The sequence below is a fragment of the Anticarsia gemmatalis genome, chromosome 17 (genome assembly GCF_050436995.1).
Source record: "Anticarsia gemmatalis isolate Benzon Research Colony breed Stoneville strain chromosome 17, ilAntGemm2 primary, whole genome shotgun sequence".
NCBI lineage: Eukaryota > Metazoa > Arthropoda > Insecta > Lepidoptera > Erebidae > Anticarsia > Anticarsia gemmatalis.
In genome coordinates this window covers 8,774,648-8,793,865 of record NC_134761.1, presented here as the reverse complement: position 1 = coordinate 8,793,865, position 19,218 = coordinate 8,774,648, and the positions used below count along the sequence as shown (strand labels likewise).

Below are 19,218 nucleotides of genomic sequence, written 5' to 3'. Positions count from 1 at the left end.
CGCAAGGCGTATTTCATATGGTATAGTTTTTTAACCCTAGATGCGATAAATATGTATTATTGATTTAACTTCCAGTTCCACCCTGCGAAAAAGAAATTGGTTCAAGTAGATTTATATGAAATGTATTAGTCCTTAAGTATAGGTACTTTAATTATAATTTATGTTTTCCGATCCCTCAACCAAATTAATTATAAAGCGTTACTGATATTGTAACCGGTATAATTGTTTTATCAATTAAATAACTAATCGTACAGTTTGTTTTTATATTAATTGATTGTATTAAATTGTTTCTAATTAGTAGTATTATCTGTGACAATTTAAGTTAATACCTACAAATTTCTAGAACAACATGATAATGCGTTTTTATTTTAGTTAGTCGTGTTATGAACAATGCGTTGTTTTTTTAGTTTTTTAATAAATAATTGCGGAGATAAAAGTGGAAACATAAATACTTTAAATATATTTGTTGTTTAAAATAAGACCCAATTAAACGAAAGGAACTTGAATTGTATGAAATATGTCTAGGAATTCTTAGAAATTAGTTGTTATTGAATACTGAACTTGTTATAGGGTAGCTTTAAATAATTTGTTATAATAAATAAAAAATGCACCCTTATTGAGACACTGTTTACCTAGTCTTCTCTCCTTCGTTACTGGGATCTCTGACTGTTGAGACATTTTTGAAAAAATCGAATGGTGGCTTGAAATAAAACTTTCAACTTGTGTTTACTTATTTAATATACCATATATTCAATACATACATAACTATATTTATTGTTGCGTTACATTGACTACAAAATTCGTGATATTTATTACTCTATATTAGGTGCGAAATATGCTTAACACATAAAAATAGTCAACTAGTGAAAATAAAATCTTTGACTAGAATATTAATTAAAAGCATATTAGGAAACATTGACTTAGAGAAAAGTACAAAATAATCTCAAATGGTTTTAAAGCTAAAACAATTTTTAAATATAAATAATTAGTTATTAATCATAGTACCAATTCTTTATTGCACCAAACTAGTGATAATCCAACTTTTCACAGAAATCAAAATGAAATCAAATTAAAAGATTTTGTCGTTTGAAGTTGTATTTTTTTTGTCGTATGGCTAGTGGTCAACCTAGTGTCAAAGTTGTTCAAGCCGCCCGAAGGCCTTTGACATGGCTTAACGACTGTTATCTTAATTAACAACAACTGGGACCGACTTTTTACGTGCCCTTCGAAGCATGGAGACGCCCAGCTCAAATACCACTATGCGGTCACCCATCTATAGAATGACCGCGCCAAGGGTTGCTTAACCCACAGATCGTTACCCGACCGGTGAGCGCAACAGGCTATGGGCGCCTCTTGAAGTTGTAGCATTGTGGTGGGATAATTTGCAGAGATAAGAATATTTATATGAATACAAAAATACTGTTACAATCTACATATTATGAAAACAATAACATTACGTACACAACATCACGACTATTATTTCCAGAGGTGTTTGAAGTAACCTCATTTCGTCAATAGCAATGTTAGCTACAGGTAATATTAGACGAACCCATTGCTATATACCGGGCACGTTACCAGCATGGGCTGCTATTGAAAATAATCCATATCCATACTAATAGTATAAATGCGAAAGTAACTCTGTCTGTCTGTCTGTCTGTCAGTCTGCTACTCAATCACGCCTAAACTACTGAACCAATTTGCATGAAAGGACTATGGGCGGAATCGTCCCCACCCATCAACAAAAATGAAATGTAGCTCAATTGATATATCTTGGCAAGACGATATTTTTATACTATGGCGACATTGCCCAAATGCATGGGGTTCTCATAGTATCTTACGTTTAAACAAATATCTCGTTAACGTATTATTGACGACTAATTCCAAAATACATGCTCATTTATTTATTAATTAGTGCACAGCGGCGGACGCCGCATGCACATAAAGATAGCTGGGTACAAAATAACCCCCTCCCCCCGCTCTCCAACCCACGATTTTAGATCTGATCAGATTTTAATCTGCCAGCGCATCTGTTAGACACCCTTATAATTGACGAGTAAAAATAATTATTGGAATATGAAATCAATAACATGTATTAACCATATAATGGAAATGATATAAGTATATACATATGAGTGCCTCTGTGGCGCGGTCGGTAGTATATGCGACTGCGGTGCGAGAGGTCTCGGGTTCGAATCCTGGGTCGGGCCAAACAGTCTTTTCTGAGATTTTCTGTTAAGAATTTCCTAGAGATTGCCCGGAGTTAGGAAGTTGAGGTCGAAGACCTCCGTGCCTCGGAGAGCACGTAAAGCCGTCGGTCCTGCGCCTGACCTCTCACTGGTCGTGTCGGTTATCCGTCCCACCAAACTATGAGAGTGATGGAATAGAGAGTGTACCTGTGTATTGTGCACACACTTGGACACTATAAACAAAGTCCGGCACAGATGGCCAGTTTCAATGAAACTGACCGCCGTAGCCGTATATCGGCTAGGAGGACATTATTATACATATGAGTTAGTACTGTAATGTAACAATAATGTTAAAATAACTTACAAATGTAAAATAAAAATATACGTTAAATAATAATTACAAATTGTTTTTTTTTAATATATATTCCCACTGATTTATCAAAAACAAAGGATTTTAATTAAATAGGGGGCACTTTATGAACACGTTGGTATCAGTTCCATGTTTGTTGGTAGGTGGGGACGGAGCCCATACATTTTTGCCCATAGTCCTTTGGTATGGAGATATTTTGATACCCGAGAAAGGACATAGGCTATATATCATCACGCTACGACCAAAGAGACGCAGAGTACCAGTAATTAGTGTTACAAAACGGGGAAAAAATTCACCCATTCTCTCTTATTGGACGCAAGCGAAGTTGCGCGGGTCAGCTAGTCTAGTATAAATTAGAAAAGTTTGTTAGACCCGGGGATCGAACCCTAGAATTCAAGATCAACAGTCTGATATACTACCAAAGGTTACTAAACAGAACATAAAACTTTTTTTTTTTCATCTCAATCTTTCTCACGTCAATTTAAGACCTTTTAATAGTAAAGAAATAGGAAGACTAAAACTAATTCGGCTTAGTTTACAAAGAATTGGCACCATTCTGTATATTACATCCATAATAATGAGCTTATAATCATTAAGGCTTTCGACTGATGGTCTTTGACATAACCGCTTGTCAGTTAAATATCTACTTTATATTATCCTTATTCTATTCATAAGACTCAATCAGAACATTTATATTCTTGGTACAATATAAGAAGTCATAGGCCCAACGCAAAACCAGCGGACGCTGCGTAGAAGCTACTGAGAATAAATCAATAAAAAAAATACTTTCTTCTTTTTGTTCTTCTTATGGTTTGTGGTCAACCTAGTTCACCCATCTATGGAATGGCCGCGCCAAGGGTTGCTTAACCCACAGATTGTTTACTGACCAGTGAGCGCAGGTGGCTATGGGCGCCTCAACCTTTAACCTTTAACCTGAAAATTAACCTTAACTCCTATGTGGATTAAAACATGGCAACGTAACAATCTTTGGCCATTTCTATTCCACAACTAAATTGTCATAGGAGTTAAATGTTACTTTTAATTGATTTATTCTCAATTTCTTTGTTCGGTTTGCGTTGGGCTTTAGACTCACATCGTATGTGAATACGTATTGGTAAATATTTACTTATTTTTACAATTTGGTATTTTTGATATATTTCTTATGATGCAAATTATGCATAAACATGCTTTAAAATTGGCGTGTGGTCTATAGTTAAATGGGTAATGCTATATCTACATTTAATTACTGCGGAACTTAATAACTAAACAGATTTAAAAGTGTTCAGTGCTGAGGCCAAAGTAATCATGTAATATTATCGTAAAATGAATAACTCAAACAAAAATATTAAATCAACGACACCGCTTTATTGTACTAATTCCTACATGCTCATTTTATCAAAAATGTGTTTATACTCAGGTTCAAAAATATGTATACACTTTCAGTGACTGTCACATTTACAATCGTACTTTTTAGAATGAAAATGTCAATTTAATTATGACTATTGGCCAGCAAATTATACGCAATGATTGTAAAAGTATTTGAAAGTCAATATACAGTAGTAATTTCACTATTTTCAATTATAAAAATGCTTTTGAAAATGGGACAGCGTATGCATATTTTTGACACTGAATTATACATTAATTGGCTGCTACAACTAGTCATTTAAAGCACCCTTGGGAGACATAAGCCAGCATTTAGGCCTATACTTGCATAACTACATACATACATCAAATCACGCCTTCTTCCTATAGAGGTAGGCAGAGACCAGAGAAAGCCACTTGGTATGATCCTTACAAATTTCCTTTGCTTGCATAACTACACTTACATTCCTTTATATATTGTTATTAAACGATTAGTGAATATCTTTAGCTTCGACTAGACCTGTTTTCTTGCTTGCTACAAACATATTCGGTTCAGCGCGGTAGGTTCAACAATAGCCAACAACAAAACTGACCTGACTCACTTGTTCGGCTTGGACCAATCGGGTTCATCTATACATATTAAATTTTGGTACTTTAACGTCTTTGCTTTCAGTCGTGAGTTTTCAAAGGCTGCTGTAACTATTTCTTCCTATGACTAAGGCACTAGGATAGGGAAATGACATCTTCGAACAAAATAGATACATTTCAGACAACTTCTTTCAAGATTCTGATGAAAAAATGTGACACACAAGCTGATATTTCGTACTACCCACATAATAAATCAAAGTATGAAAGAGATATTTTCGTTGAGAGTGGACATGAAGCGCCCTATTCACTCACGTTCACGAGTCATTTGTCAAATAAAGAAGCTTAGTTATGGGATCACGGATCAGTATTCCCTTGGGAGTAAATCTTCCGACGTTGAATAGCCGCTGAGGAGGAACCTTGACACATGAAATGACAACACATATTTTGTATACAGCCTTGAAGAAATTCTCTATGAACTTGAGAAGTGACTTTCTTCTTTACAGCCATAATAGCATGCCTTTTTCCCATAGGTGTCGGCGGAGACCAAAATACGTCACTTAATCCTCACAAACTTCCCTTGCTTCATTCAAATCCATATATCTTATCATACAGGCAAAGATTCTTCGTATGGATTACTTCTTTACTTTGGTATCATTTAAAAAAAAGTAACTCAACTTCAAGAAAATCTGTATAAATTTATCCTTTGTGAAAAACTGTGTGGCTACGACATGGCTGAACTCAATGCGCCTAGGTCCTCAAAATAATTATCAAAAAAGTCCCTAAATTCAAGTTATCTAAAGTAGCGTTTCTATGCCCATTATCAACTGAAAATTAGCTACAAATAGTAGTTTCATAACTGAATAATTGACTCACTAAAGAAATGTAACAGTTCATCGTTCTTTCCTACTTTACAAGACAACTGAACTGTGAGAGTTCCTTTGAGTTAAAGCTCTTTGAAAACATTCGCTCGCTAGAATATGCCATTTTGAGCTCTAAAGCACTCAAGCTGCTAACATTCTTCGCCTCAAGAGTGCGTGCTTATGGAAAAATTCAATTTCAGTTAACGTATTCTTAGTCGACGTTTAAAAGAATAATAGCGTTCCCGAAACTGACTTGTGTTTTAAAATTTAATAGTGAAGTAAAGTATTAAGTATGATCATAAATACATCAGTAATTAAATACCCAAAATATAAATAAAAGTTGTTTCTATAAAGAAATTTCAAAGCCATAAGCATGACGACTGTCGATCAACATGTATGCTTAAATTGTTTTATTAATTTAGGTATATTAGAAACGAAACTAGTTGACAGTTCGCAACTCAATTGCACTTCGCTAAAATATCGCCCACGCAATGCACGTGTTCACGTCATGCTCGACTACAAGACACATTGACACATTAATATAAGATCATCATCGTATCTGAGACATTACACAACTGTTCATCGTATATCTTTTTATTCACCAATCACATATATTTTTTCATATGAAAAAAATATTTCATATCAAGCCTTATGGATTTTACATACAAAAACTCATTAGTTTTCTACAGTACTACTTCTAATGTTATCATAATTGGTGCTTTATGTTACGGCACTCGTAATCTTGAAGGCATTATAACTTGGTGTCCCTGAGCATGACGGCCGCCTCGTACGACGGTAGACCACTGTCGCAGCGTTCCCCAGCATGACACTTCGGACATGATTCTGTCACCACCTCCTGGAAGAAATGGAAATGGCATATAAGTTTTGTACATATATTGCAATTATTTGCAATATGTTTATTATTTCCTAAAATGGGAATTATCAGTGACTACATGATTAAATCGAAGTCTGTTAATGTAGGTATTTTTCAATCAATGTTAACAATTAAGAGAAAATCCTAGCCTTTGGTTCAGACGCACAGGTTTTCCTTCTATACATAAATATCGTATTTTGTAATACACACCTATATTGATATTAATTATTTATTTTATTATATAATATAATAATTATTAATACACCTATGTTTATTTCTTAGGAGGACATAATTGTAATATTTTTTTATTACAACTTCTCATGGTGAGCTATGGAAAATTAAAGCAGAGCCATTGGTCTAGACGAGAAACAGTAAATAAAATTATTCGCATCATACTAACTCCACACCAGTTTAAAACTTTCTTCCAATAACATTTTATCAACGGCGATCACAATTTTATAGGCAATAGCAATAACACGATACAGTACATAGTTAAATATAATTCGATACAGTGTACTGCTAGCTATTCTAACAAGACGAAATTAAATAAACACAAAAAACACAGAAACATGAAACTTGTTTACATAAAATATGATTTGATATAATACCTATTAATACATATTATTATAAACGTGAAGTAACTCTGTCTCTCCCTTCTGAATGCCTAAACCACTCGACCAGTTTGGATGCAATTTTGTACAAAGGTAGTTTACCACCCGAAAAAGGACGTAAGGAACGTTTTATTCTGAATCTCATGGGAACGGGAACAATGTGGGTAATAATATAAACTTTAGTGTAATTTAGTCTTACCTATATTTAAAGAATATTTTTGACTTTGTGGGCAAGTTGGGTGTATAGATTCGATCAATTAATGTAAAAAAGCAGGGTTCAAGTCAAGTGGTCGTAGGAGAATCGAATATTCTAAACTCAGTCTACCCGGTCACCGGACACGAAAGTTAAAACGATGAACTATCGGTCCTAACTTTATTACTAACTATAACTTGTTTCCTGCAAATTACGACCGGGTCATAAGCTAATTCATTACGACTGGTGTTAATCGTATGTAATTGACTATGAATATATTTGCATATAAGAAAACATCGTGGGGAAATGCTAACTTTAATAAAACTACTGTTTGACTGTCTGAATTGAGTTTGACATTGAGAACGCGATATTTGTTCACATTTTCTTTAACACCTAATTTCTTCTAAAAGCATGTAATGTCATGCCTTGATACCATGAGAGATGGTAGAAAGAGCCAGTTGCACTCAATCGATCTGCGGCTTAAGCCACCCTTAGCGTTAATTTTCCATAGATGGGTGACCCTCTATACAGGTATTTGAGCTGAATGTCTCCGCACTTCGAGGAGCATGTCAATTCCGATTATAACAATTAAGATCGTTAACCCATGTCAAAAGCCTTTTGGTCGGCTTGAACAACTTATACGATAAGAAAAAATATAGTGACAAAAATTCACAATCCGTTTTATTAGAAAACCGTGCATTTTCCTTGAAATTCTACAACCACAATCACACGGCGAAGGCATGATATTACTCGCACGTACCCAAATAGACTGCAAGTGCAATCATCGTACTTCTAATTATAAAATCATCTAAATTAGCGCACTCGGCTTCAATGAGGTCTAATTAATGGTGCCAACATCGAAGCGAACGACGAGTTTCACAATTAGGTCGATCTTATAACCATTAGTTATTCGTAGAAGCTATACTATTTCTATTATTTTGACGACTAAAAAGCTAGCCATATTCGGAAATATAACTGAAATATTGCCTCCTCCGCCACGGCGAGTGTAACCTGCGCCAAAACATCAAGCAAGGTAAATGCGTGTTTGCGTAAATTCCCGTATTCTATTATACAGATTGTCACGCACACAGTTGTCCAAACGATATAAGCATCTGGCCTGGACTGCTATCGACTAGGTACTATCCAACTTAAATTAAGACAGACCGTTTCGGAGATATGATACTTTATAGTCCTAAAATTGAGCTATTTTATTATTTTTATATATTTACTCAAACTTTTCTAGTGCATAGTATCATTGCTATTGGTGTGAACTGAAGAAGTAAAAACAAAAAAGTCGCGAGTAAAAATAGCTCAATGATAATATGAACCTTCTGATAGCAGGCTAAATATATACCTGACACGGAAATACCCATGCACCTTGAATGATCGAGGCTGAACTAGGTCAGTTGTGGTCATGGGCAGGGCAGCACCATGTAATAATGTTAGGGGTGTTCTTCGTGTGGCCTTCGCTCCTTCCCGCCGTTTGACCTTTCTACCTGAATAGTCACGGTATGTTTCAAGTGTACCTTGGTTTTGTAAGGTTTTATTATAATTAGATGCTAACTTTCGTGCTACTTTAGATGGATAAATATTCGGACTTTACGTCATACTCATAATATGAAGTGTAACAGCTTTTATCCGCGACTATGTCTGCATGAAAAGGTACAGGTGATACTCACTGCTTTTATGCCATACAGTTTTCAACTAAATATAAACTGACCAAAGGATACACCCAATTTATTACACGAACTTTCTACATGTCCACTTCTGACTCTAATGATTCGTTTTTATCCTTAAACTGCACAGAGAGTGTGATAAAGAGAAGTTAATTGAAGACTCACCTGTAATGTATGGCAGTCCTTATAGTCTGAGGGTCCTTCGACCACAGTCTCGTACGCGGGCGGCGGTCCAGGCATCTCTAGCTGTTCCTGTTGGCAAACAACAAATCAAAATGTAAGATGCAGTAAAAGATTAGACAAATCATGACAATAAAATTGCTCAGTAATTCAATATTCACTAGTAGCACTGATCTATATTCCTTACAAAAATTGTATAGGACTAGATTTTTTTCTTCAAAAAGTGATCTTCACTCGTTTAAACCTCTAATAAATTATTTCCCCTTAAGCTTACACGAAGACGGAGTTTTTTATATACCGTAACATAGTTTTTGAACTCCGGCTTGTTCTGACTTTTACCATTGAGAGTTGGTTAATCTTAGGTTTTACCGGAAAATCTTAGGATTTACCACAGTTCGGGCTTTTACAGTAACATATATATTATTATATATGCCTTAATCCTTTTCTGGTATGTCTAATTCACCTAGTATTGTAAATTGTTACTAGAAGGAAAGCTACTAAAATAGCTCATTCACTTATTACAGCCGCACTTATCAACTAGCGTGGCTCAGTTAATAATAACACACTATATTTAGTTCTCACTTCACGTTACTTATTGATTGAATTCTTATGATATGAAGGCTTGTAGGTTATTAAAAGGAATTGTCGTTAGGTTACAATATATAATCTTCTATACTTTTATATATAGGTAGGTAGAAAAGACCTCTTATTGTACCCGGACTGTTGTTTCCATATATCTAAAAGTCCTCGTGAGTCGTGACAAAAGATTACTGATTAGTTTAAAAATTACAAGCTTTTATAAAAATCACACTCTTCATTACTACATTATATCATATCTTAACCCAAAAGGAATTACCCAAGAATCGTCTAAAGAAAGAAACGTATGTTTTGAGCAACTAAAAAACTTAGAGCTAAAACATTTTAAATAGCAATAAAACAGCAATTTACACACAAAACCCTACTATTTCTAACACAACGTGAAGATGTACAAAACCAAAACAGAATATTTAAATCCTTATATGTACTCAGTAACTGTGTCAATGAACTCTGTATCACTGTTCAACACAAAAAGATCCAACAATGTTCATTCACGACGCGACTTAAAGTTAAACAATAAAACTGCAACACTTTCTTTTAAAGTTGGTGCCAAAATGTTCATCGTATTCAACAAAGATGTTAATATTAAAATCGATGTTAAAATTAAAGATGTAAAGTAATATTAAAAACAAATCGATCTCCACCAATGTGGCTCTAACTACCATGTTCTAATAACTTAAATATTTTTTTAAAATTTAATTACATCATTTGCGGCGTTTGCGGGTCCATCGTGGCAGAAAATGGCGCAAGACAGACAGTTATGGAAAGAAAAAGGGAGGCTTTTGCCCAGCAGTGGGACACATAAAGGGCTTAAAAAAAATTACATCATGAATGTTACTTTAATTAGTTTTAGGAGACTGGTCTGAACCTTTGTTCACAGATCGGGCTAAGTGCTAAATGAAGAGAATCCCAAAGAAACTATTTGGTTTTTCAGTTCCAGCAACTTTTTATTATTGAAATCATTGTTTTCCGTTTATATCGCATGAGATAACAGTAAAATTTTATCGATGAGTTATAAAAGATTTTTAGCACAAAATATTACTAAACCAATCGCTATTTTTATTCATTCAAACTAAACGTAGCTTTATAAATTATGCCATTAAAAGGTGATCTCATCGTCACCAAGTGGTTTGACGGAACCATTTTCGACAAACATGGTAATTTTTAAACAGGTTTTGTACCGAAATTTGGGGAAATAATGCGAAATTTTATATATTAAACTACTATAGGTACACGTGCTTCGAGTTTTGTTGTTCATTCGTACTCTTTTTATCAAACGCTCTCAATTAAAAACTTCGTTAAAACTTTAGTTCTGCGCATGTAAGGTTTTGTATGTTTGTGTCGCGATATCTGCAATCAATTGCCATTTATCAAAAACCATATGGCCTATAGAATACAGGTTGTCGGAAGAGCAGTTCTTAATCCTACCATAGGGGTAATAATATCAATCAAATCGTAGTTAAAAACAGTTATGAACTGACGCCAAACTTTACATTTTTAAATGGCTCAAAATGTTTGACCTTCGGAGGGTCACTTTTGACAAAAGCCTTGTATGTCCGGACAAGGACGAACAATCTTAACAAAAGCACCATAGAATTGTAACAATAAAGAAACCATAACAATTCCAGATAACTTTGAGGTTACGAAGAAAATTATACATTGTATGACCATATGTGTAGAAGCCTTAAAACAGTTACAAAACAATAGTGAACGTATGCCTTTATAAAGAAAATTCGACAAACTTGTACAGGATAAAGTAAACAAGTTTTGTACACACACGTTGCCATGGCAACGTCGTTATTCTAAACACTATGGCAATTCAATTATTAGAATCGTACAAATGTTTCACGGCTTCTAAACAAGTATTGGTAAGATTATCTCTGATTCCAGACTGTAGAAATTTAAAGGTAAAAGGAAATCTTTACTAAACATTTGCGATCTTAGATCTCGTGAAACAATGTAATCCAAATCTTTTTTTTTCAGTTCAATTAGGTATATGTCAAATTTCCATTACTCTGATAACATAATCGTTTTTAACCCCCGACGCAAAAAGAGGGGTGTTATAAGTTTGACATGTCTGTCTGTCTGTCTGCGTATCTGTGGCATCACAACTCCCGAACGGATGCAGTGATTTCAATTTAGTTTTTAAATAACTGAACAATGCACGTTAGATGGTTAACGTCTTATACATATTTAAAAGTCTTCTATACAAAGGCAACAACGAATTAATCAAAATCAAATCGGACATAAATGTCACCTGTAAAGAACTACGAAAATAACTACAATGAGTCATCGAGCTTTGTTTCAACACTGAAATCAGATAGCTAAAGTCCACACCTGTTAGCGTTAATGTGGATTTAAAATAGTACAACTATTTTTGATAATATTCCAGTAGTTTCAAAATTATCTACCATTTAACACCCACTCTCTTTGTAGAGTTCAATGTGATTTATTTTTATATAATTATGTTAAATTAAAAATAGTGTCCTAAAACTAATTTGTATGTAGTAATAGGTTCAAGCATGGAAACAAAAGCAGTTCAAACAAAGTTTTCTTTGTTTAATTTTTATTTATAGTAATATCGCTGTGGATTACGCCATATTAGGAAACCTAACAACCACCTTTAATGCTCGTTTGGGGAATAGGCTAAATTCGGTACTGCTAGAAGTGGAAACCTAACCTAGGACTACTCACTATCTTGACTCTATTGATTACACTTCTAAAATTATTATTAAGTCATTTGTTTTAATTTGTGTCCCCAACCCACACTTAGCCAGCATGGTGGACTCAAGACCTCATCTCTTCCTCCTGATTCGGGAGGAGCCTTACTCTTTTTTAACCCATTACTGTCCCACTGCAGGGCAAGGGTCTCCTCCCAAACGAGAGGAAAGGGTTAGGCCTTGAATCCAGAAAAGATAATGAGTAAAAAAATTGTGTAATCACTTCCGGAACTAAAATCAATTCTTATTTCCATTAATAAACAGTTACTACCGAAATGAATTAATTTGGAAAGCTTTTAACTCGCAATACCATTAATATTATTTGTTTTTTTGTTTTCAGATGCTCAATCACTACTGAAGACTGTCGCGAGGCCTGACGTTGTATTTAATAAATGTAATGGTGAGTTTCTTTTACGATAACAAAATGGCGGATATTATATATTAACCCATTCGTTTATATGTACATAATATAGCAGACTAGAGGTATAATATAATAATAGTTTTTAAAAACATGCTTCTATTTAAATGCGCTATAATATAATAAACTTTTATTATTAACTTATAACGTAATTCTTTTTCTTGTCCTTATCCTAAGTTAAGTGAAGGCGGCACAGCTTTTTTTCTCTCTTTCTCTAAAAAATGCTGTAAAGAAGATTCGGCACTTGTTTGTCAATCCTCTAACCCCCGGTTTCTGAGGTACATTAAGCTGTGGTTTATCTATTCAATACCGTTTAAACTCATATAAAAAAACTATTGAATAGATAAACTACCGCTAAATATACTCAAAAACCGGGGGTTAGAAAACCGCTTATAACAATATTACACAAATTTTATGTTAATATTTTATTTAAACCTTGGCAAGAAATTGATAGCTTCTACAATTATTGTCACGTGTAACAGGCAACAAACTTGCATTCTGTAAATGGGTCTTAAACTATTAAATCCATGTATAACAGGTGGTTTTATTATTAAAAATTCATGTATATTTATTTCAACCGTAACCAGAATTGAATGGGAAACAACCCACAATTAAATATTTTAAAAGTATAATTGATTCGTGGTTACGCCATTATAATTTATGCATAATTGTTATACTGTTCGCCAAGACAAATTTAAAAAAATCCAGGTTGTACATAATGTACATTATTGAGTTTACATTTGTTTATTGCACATTAGAAATCTTATAGTTTATATGCAAATAAAGGTATAGAGACGAAACAGTGGCTGCACTGTTTTCTCACAGTGCGAAATCTCAAAAAGATCCAATCTCTAGGGAAATGAGTAATTTACAAAGTGGCCTAGTTATCATTTTCCCTGCATTAAATTAGTATACGTAAAATACGTATTATGTAGTAAAAGTAGAGACCTTTCAGCTCATAGGGAAGCCTTGTACTCATAAAAAATAGATTTTGGTTAATATTATTGTATTATACGGGCGGTAGCCTAAGTAACGGCTAAAGTAATTTTCATTACTTTACCCCTATACTTTGGCTGTTACTTCTGATGAAGAAATTGGCCGTTAGTCATCTCTAATCGGTTGGAGCCGTATGTAAACATGCTGACAGAATCCAACTTATTCGTAAGACGATGATAGCTCTACAGTATTTTTTTTTAACCTAACACCTTTGAAAGCTTTAGAACGACAGCGCACAGCCCCTGTTCCAATATCCAGGATTTACTGTAGCACTTTTAACACGACACTTCAAGGCTACGTCCTAATTTACTATCGTACAGGTGACGCGATGACGTCACAGTTCAACGTAAGCGCGAGCTAAAAATACCACCTATATTACCCGTATCATTTGATAGTTTCACGGTATATCAAGAAGATATATTGAACACTAATAGCTGGTTCTATTTCCATGCATTGTATGGTCAGTTTTCTATTAACTTAATTGCAGTGTAAGCTATTTTTAACTATAGGTAGCGTAATAGAAAATAATACTTAATGGCTAGTCGTGAAGATGGAAGGTGAAAGCAATAACTGAATGGCGGCCATGGAATAAGCGAAGGTCACAAGGAAGGCCCCCAACTAGATGGGTGGAGGTGGGACATCGTTATTTTATTTTTCAATCGAGTAGTTTTTGAGTTAAGACATAAAGACTGAGTCGGTAAAAGAGTTTCTTCTTAGTATTTAGTACTCCGTTGTATTAGTACTAAATCAAACTACTGTCAATTAACTGACATTAGTTGTACGAAGTATCTAGTTAATTAAACGAGATTATCTCAGCATTGGCACGTGAAACCACAGCTGACACACGATAATATGAACTAGTCCATTACTGTCAGTTTTCAATGGAACACGTACAACTGTATTATGAAATTAATCATCCAAATCCATTGACTGTCAAACGCAAGTGTGCCATTACTCAAAATTAGGAATATTTTACGATTGAACGAGCATTAAACTGTGTGTACAAAAGTTCTGTGTACCGGACTGTATCGGGTTGCAATCGTATGGAATAACGTCATCATCCATCATGTTATTTAGCGCTGATATACATGCTGTTTAACGTATCGACCTGCTTTCCTCTGTTTATACTACTGTACGTTGTTTGTCTTTCATTAGTAATAGTAGCGGTACTACTTATAGTCTGACTAGTAAAGAGCCTTGACTTGCTTCATTTATCCATCTATCCATAAAATCACGCCTTCGAGACCAGCGACCGCCACTTGGTACGATCCTCACAAACTTCCTTTGCTTCATTCACATCCATACATCTTGTCATACAATGTTATATTATGATGCTCTCAATATAAATACCGCTATTATAGACTAGACTTCCAGTCGAATACTCTCAATCCTCGCAAGGTAGTACCGGAGTAGCTCAAGAGTCAACAGCTCGTGAGTCGTAGGTTCTAATTATTCCCGCCACGTTAGCCTCGCTCTAGGAAAACTGGAGGCATTTGACGAGATTGTACCATTGCCAATGTTTACTGCACTGTGTAATGCTTGTTAACCTATACCACTTATGGTAAGAGATTGAAAGACTACAATTTAAGGCCTAAGAAAGGTTAATTGCAGATGCAATACTGCAGAATTGTTATGCAGTGGAATGACCTTCTCTAAAAATCTTGGTATAGTCTGCTTCGCACTTCGACTCAACCCTGATATAAAGATAGGTTTTTCATTTATTTTAAGCCCCAGTAATTTGCATTTGCATGATACCAACACTACGAGACTGTTGTTATCATGCAACAGTGGTTAGCTTACGAATCTCGAAAAATGTAATATACCATGAAGCAAAGGATATTGAAAACAAAAGCTTAAAACGAAGTTTGTTGTTGACATCAACCCTCGAAAATTCATAAAAAAAATCTCTCATCTATCCATCACAAAATCTAATACGATCACTCATTTACCTAGTGGAGCATGTAAAATCTCGGTCGGTTCGGCTCGCCGGCCCGAAACCAATTATCGCAAATGCGATTTTTATTTCTAGCAGTCGACGGCGGCCGTTAAACCCTGTGAGAACGGGTCTGTGGTCTCGGGGGGCTCTCACTGACACTCCCAATTGTGATTGCTCAGAACAACAAGATACATCGATGTGATGTGACTTTTGACCTGTTATGAGTACCGGGATGTACCGTGTGCATTTTATATGTGACTTTTCTTTAGAAGTTCTCGCGGGGGACCGCTGATGAAATGGCAGGTGACAGCTTTCTTTGGTTTACTTACATTGAAATATGTTTGCTTATACTTTGAGCATCAAAATTTCGTCTCTATAATCTCCTTAATACAATGTAAGAACGAGGTTTTTCAAAAAATCCTTTGGCAAATGTCATGAACCTAGTGCACGTCATTGTATCTCTATAGGACCTAAAAGTTTAGTTTTGCCGTTATGTTACATATTTTTTTATTCAACAAACTAATATCATTATCATACAAATATTTGATTGTTTGTCCCGTTAAATCATCCAGGGCTCATAATGACTCCAGCATCAGGTAATTGTCATTTCAGCCAACTCGTCGTGATATTCTCAAACAATGCAATCCTGGCTTAGTTTGTTTTTCTCAAAAAGTTTAATAAGAACAAATAAGTGTGCATACGAACAGCACTTTTTCTGAAAGTTTCTGGACTGTTTAAGGTTTTTTGTGGCAGAGAAAAAGTTTTATTTTTGTTTACTCAAACTGCAATATAAGTTAAAGTATAAAAAATACGGGGCATATGTTCATATATTATGTAAATTCTTTTTTTATGTGATTGTAGAACATTTTTGGGACTGCAACGAACCTTATGTCGCGCAGACTTTTATAATCATGAGCATTAGGCACAGAAAGCACTTAAAATAATTTAGTATAACAGCGTGTCTAGTACCACAACCGTCTATGGACATCCTAGGTAGCTACCGAAAAATTGTTAGGAAAATCTGATCAGCGCCTCTAGCGGGCGTCCTACGAACTATTTTTTGCAGTACATTTAAATGTCAAGCTCTTGATACTCGATAGTACCGGCTGTAGAGTCGCGCTATAGGTAAGTAGGTATGTCATGATATTATATCTTATTTCTTCTATCATTATCAGTATTTAAAAACAACAATAATTTATAGTCATGGCACTGTTATTTCATAAAACGTATGCCAGTTTACGAATAACTCGGAACAATTGTAAACAGCAGATGTTTATTGATCTGTGATTTGATGTCATACGTGTTATTGTTTAGTAATAATATTGTGAAGAAATGAAGAAATCAATGACTTATGACACCTATTCAGTGAAAGGAATGCTATTGTTTTCATAAGGCATCGGAAAAAAACCTAACCTGACTTAGCCAGTGTTTGTACTTGTACATGGTAAACTAGCTTGGGCTCTGACCTTTATGCTCAAAAAAGAATTCCCGGGAATAAAAGTATCTAATATCTTAATCTTAACCGCCTGCATAATGAGTTTCAATAAAATCGTTCTGTAGTTTTGGATTGATTGCGTTATAAAAATCTTTCCATACACAGAAACTTTTGTATATATAATTTGAACAATCGGCCCTTACCGGTTACAAACGTATGAACAACTTTTCCTTAGCCTGATTAAGTGTCCCACTGCTGGGTAAAGGCCCCCCCGTGTCCTTACAAACCTCCCTACTAGCTGTAAGATCAAACCTTCTCAAATGCGTTCAGGTCATCCCGTCTTCTTCGTTTAGGTCTACCGCAGATTACGTTACAATCCTAAAAAATATATAAATGTGACAATGTGTAAATACAGGAAAGAGAGTCCGACAAAATATCATGACGTAGTTCGCACGTTTGTAATAGCCAGAAAATAAGCTAATTTGTGAGCTTTCAAAATAAGCAGCTAATGTCGTAATGTTTCGTTAAACTGTGAACAGTAAATAGCTTAAAGTTAAAACGTTTTCGATGTGAGTGCGACCCTCTGAGCGTTGTTTATTTGTGCGCTTAGACTGACAGAACTGAGTGCTGACGCTAATGAATGCTCTGATATCTGCACTCCCTTTAAAACAAGGCCATTTTAACAGTTCGTAGTTGCTCCTTATAAGTTATCGACAGTAAGGGATAGAGTAAACTTGGTTTAGGAAACTATAATACACTTGTGGTACGGTAACTAAACTATAGCAAGATTATTCCATTATTTTTGCCCTCCCTTGTGTTCCACTACTGGGCAAAGATCTTTTCCTTCAAAGATTCCCTACTTTGTACTATCTCACTCCAGGTTGGCCCTATCAAAAGATGGTAATCTGAGGATGACGGTATGATTTTTTTTTCTTGCTTATACACGTGTAACAAGATATTATCAAAGAGCAATGAAAATTCAAACATTACCTACACCCGGACGAACGCACATTGAAAGGTTTAAAATAATACACGAACAGATACCATCAAACCTTCACATCTACCCAACTACCGCCGTTACACAATACACATTACACAAATGAAAAACAAAAACACAATTCAATAATATTTCTGCATAGAAAATTCACTCTCACGAAAAATAGAAAGAACATCATGATAATGGCTTCGCGATATCAGATCGTGTAATAATCATTACAATAATATACGAATTACTTCGTATACGCTCAGAAACTGCGTTGAATATCAAACCAGTGTTACGTAACAACGATGACGTAAGCACCTGCCCTTCGGTACAAACTTATACAATAACAAAGGATTACACAATGTAATTGATCTGCTTAACATTACATTGATACAGTGAAGGTCGGTTTTATAGTATTGTGGAAATACTACTGAATACTAAGACCACAAAACTGATGCCTTTTGTACTTAAACGTTTAGGTAGAGGTGTATAATATACTTCCGCTTTTTGCCATTTGCAATGTAAGTCCTATGTAACAGGGAGTGAGCCTATTGACATACGAGTACACCGGGCACGTTACTAAACCCAAGGATACTATTGAACATCTTCTATTAAATATTTAGTCTTTGCTTGACTCGGGAACCAAACCCGAGACTTCTTGGTCAGCAGTCGTGAACTATGCCGCCCAAATCAGAGAGACAGAAAGGAATTGACACAACTCTGATTAAAGAATAGATGATACTTATCTTTAGTAGACAAACAATGGATAGATAGGGCTTTGAAAACGGCAGTTAGTCATCTCTATAGAATTGCATAAACAGCCAAAATCACTATAAACTCGACCAAACAATTCAACAGTGATCCGTCAAACAATTACACTGAATTGCAATTGTATTCACAAGTCAAAGTTTTGAGCAGGTGAAGTTGCAATCTGGACAAAGCTAAATAGGTAAACAGATTAACACTGCCAGAATTCGGACCGGTTTGACGGAGTTACGAGCTTGCGGGCACAACTCGAGAGGGATAACACGTTAATATCAAGGGAGTTATGTAACTGTCCAAAATACAGTAGTATGCTGTGACGTCAGAATACTAAATGGACTTGTTCTGGAGTCGATAAGAGAGAAGAATATAAAAAAACAGGGCTTTATTTTCAGCAGATGAGTTGTGGTCAAATGCAAACCTATAAGCTGTTAAAAGCATTGATTAAAATTTATGGCAAAAGACGGCTATA

At 35.0% G+C, this 19,218-nt stretch overlaps 2 protein-coding genes across 3 annotated transcripts in view; one reads left to right on the top strand and one right to left on the bottom strand.

Annotated features, from left to right (window-relative positions):
• Window positions 1–19,218, top strand: part of fdl (beta acetylhexosaminidase fused lobes) — a 107,435-nt gene that overhangs the window by 42,086 nt on the left and 46,131 nt on the right. For both annotated transcript variants that reach the window (XM_076124825.1, XM_076124824.1), the window contains one exon: window positions 12,558–12,617. The gene's annotated coding sequence lies outside the window, so the exon portion shown is untranslated. The remainder of the gene's footprint in view (window positions 1–12,557; window positions 12,618–19,218) is intronic.
• The window catches only part of LOC142979724 (uncharacterized), a 44,727-nt gene continuing 25,940 nt past the window's right edge, over window positions 432–19,218 (bottom strand). Inside the window, exons 4-5 of the mRNA XM_076124826.1 lie at window positions 8,886–8,972; window positions 432–6,222 (exon numbers count right to left, since the gene is read on the bottom strand). Of these exons, the coding sequence (XP_075980941.1) occupies window positions 6,118–6,222; window positions 8,886–8,972 (192 nt within the window). The 3' untranslated portion in view covers window positions 432–6,117. The remainder of the gene's footprint in view (window positions 6,223–8,885; window positions 8,973–19,218) is intronic.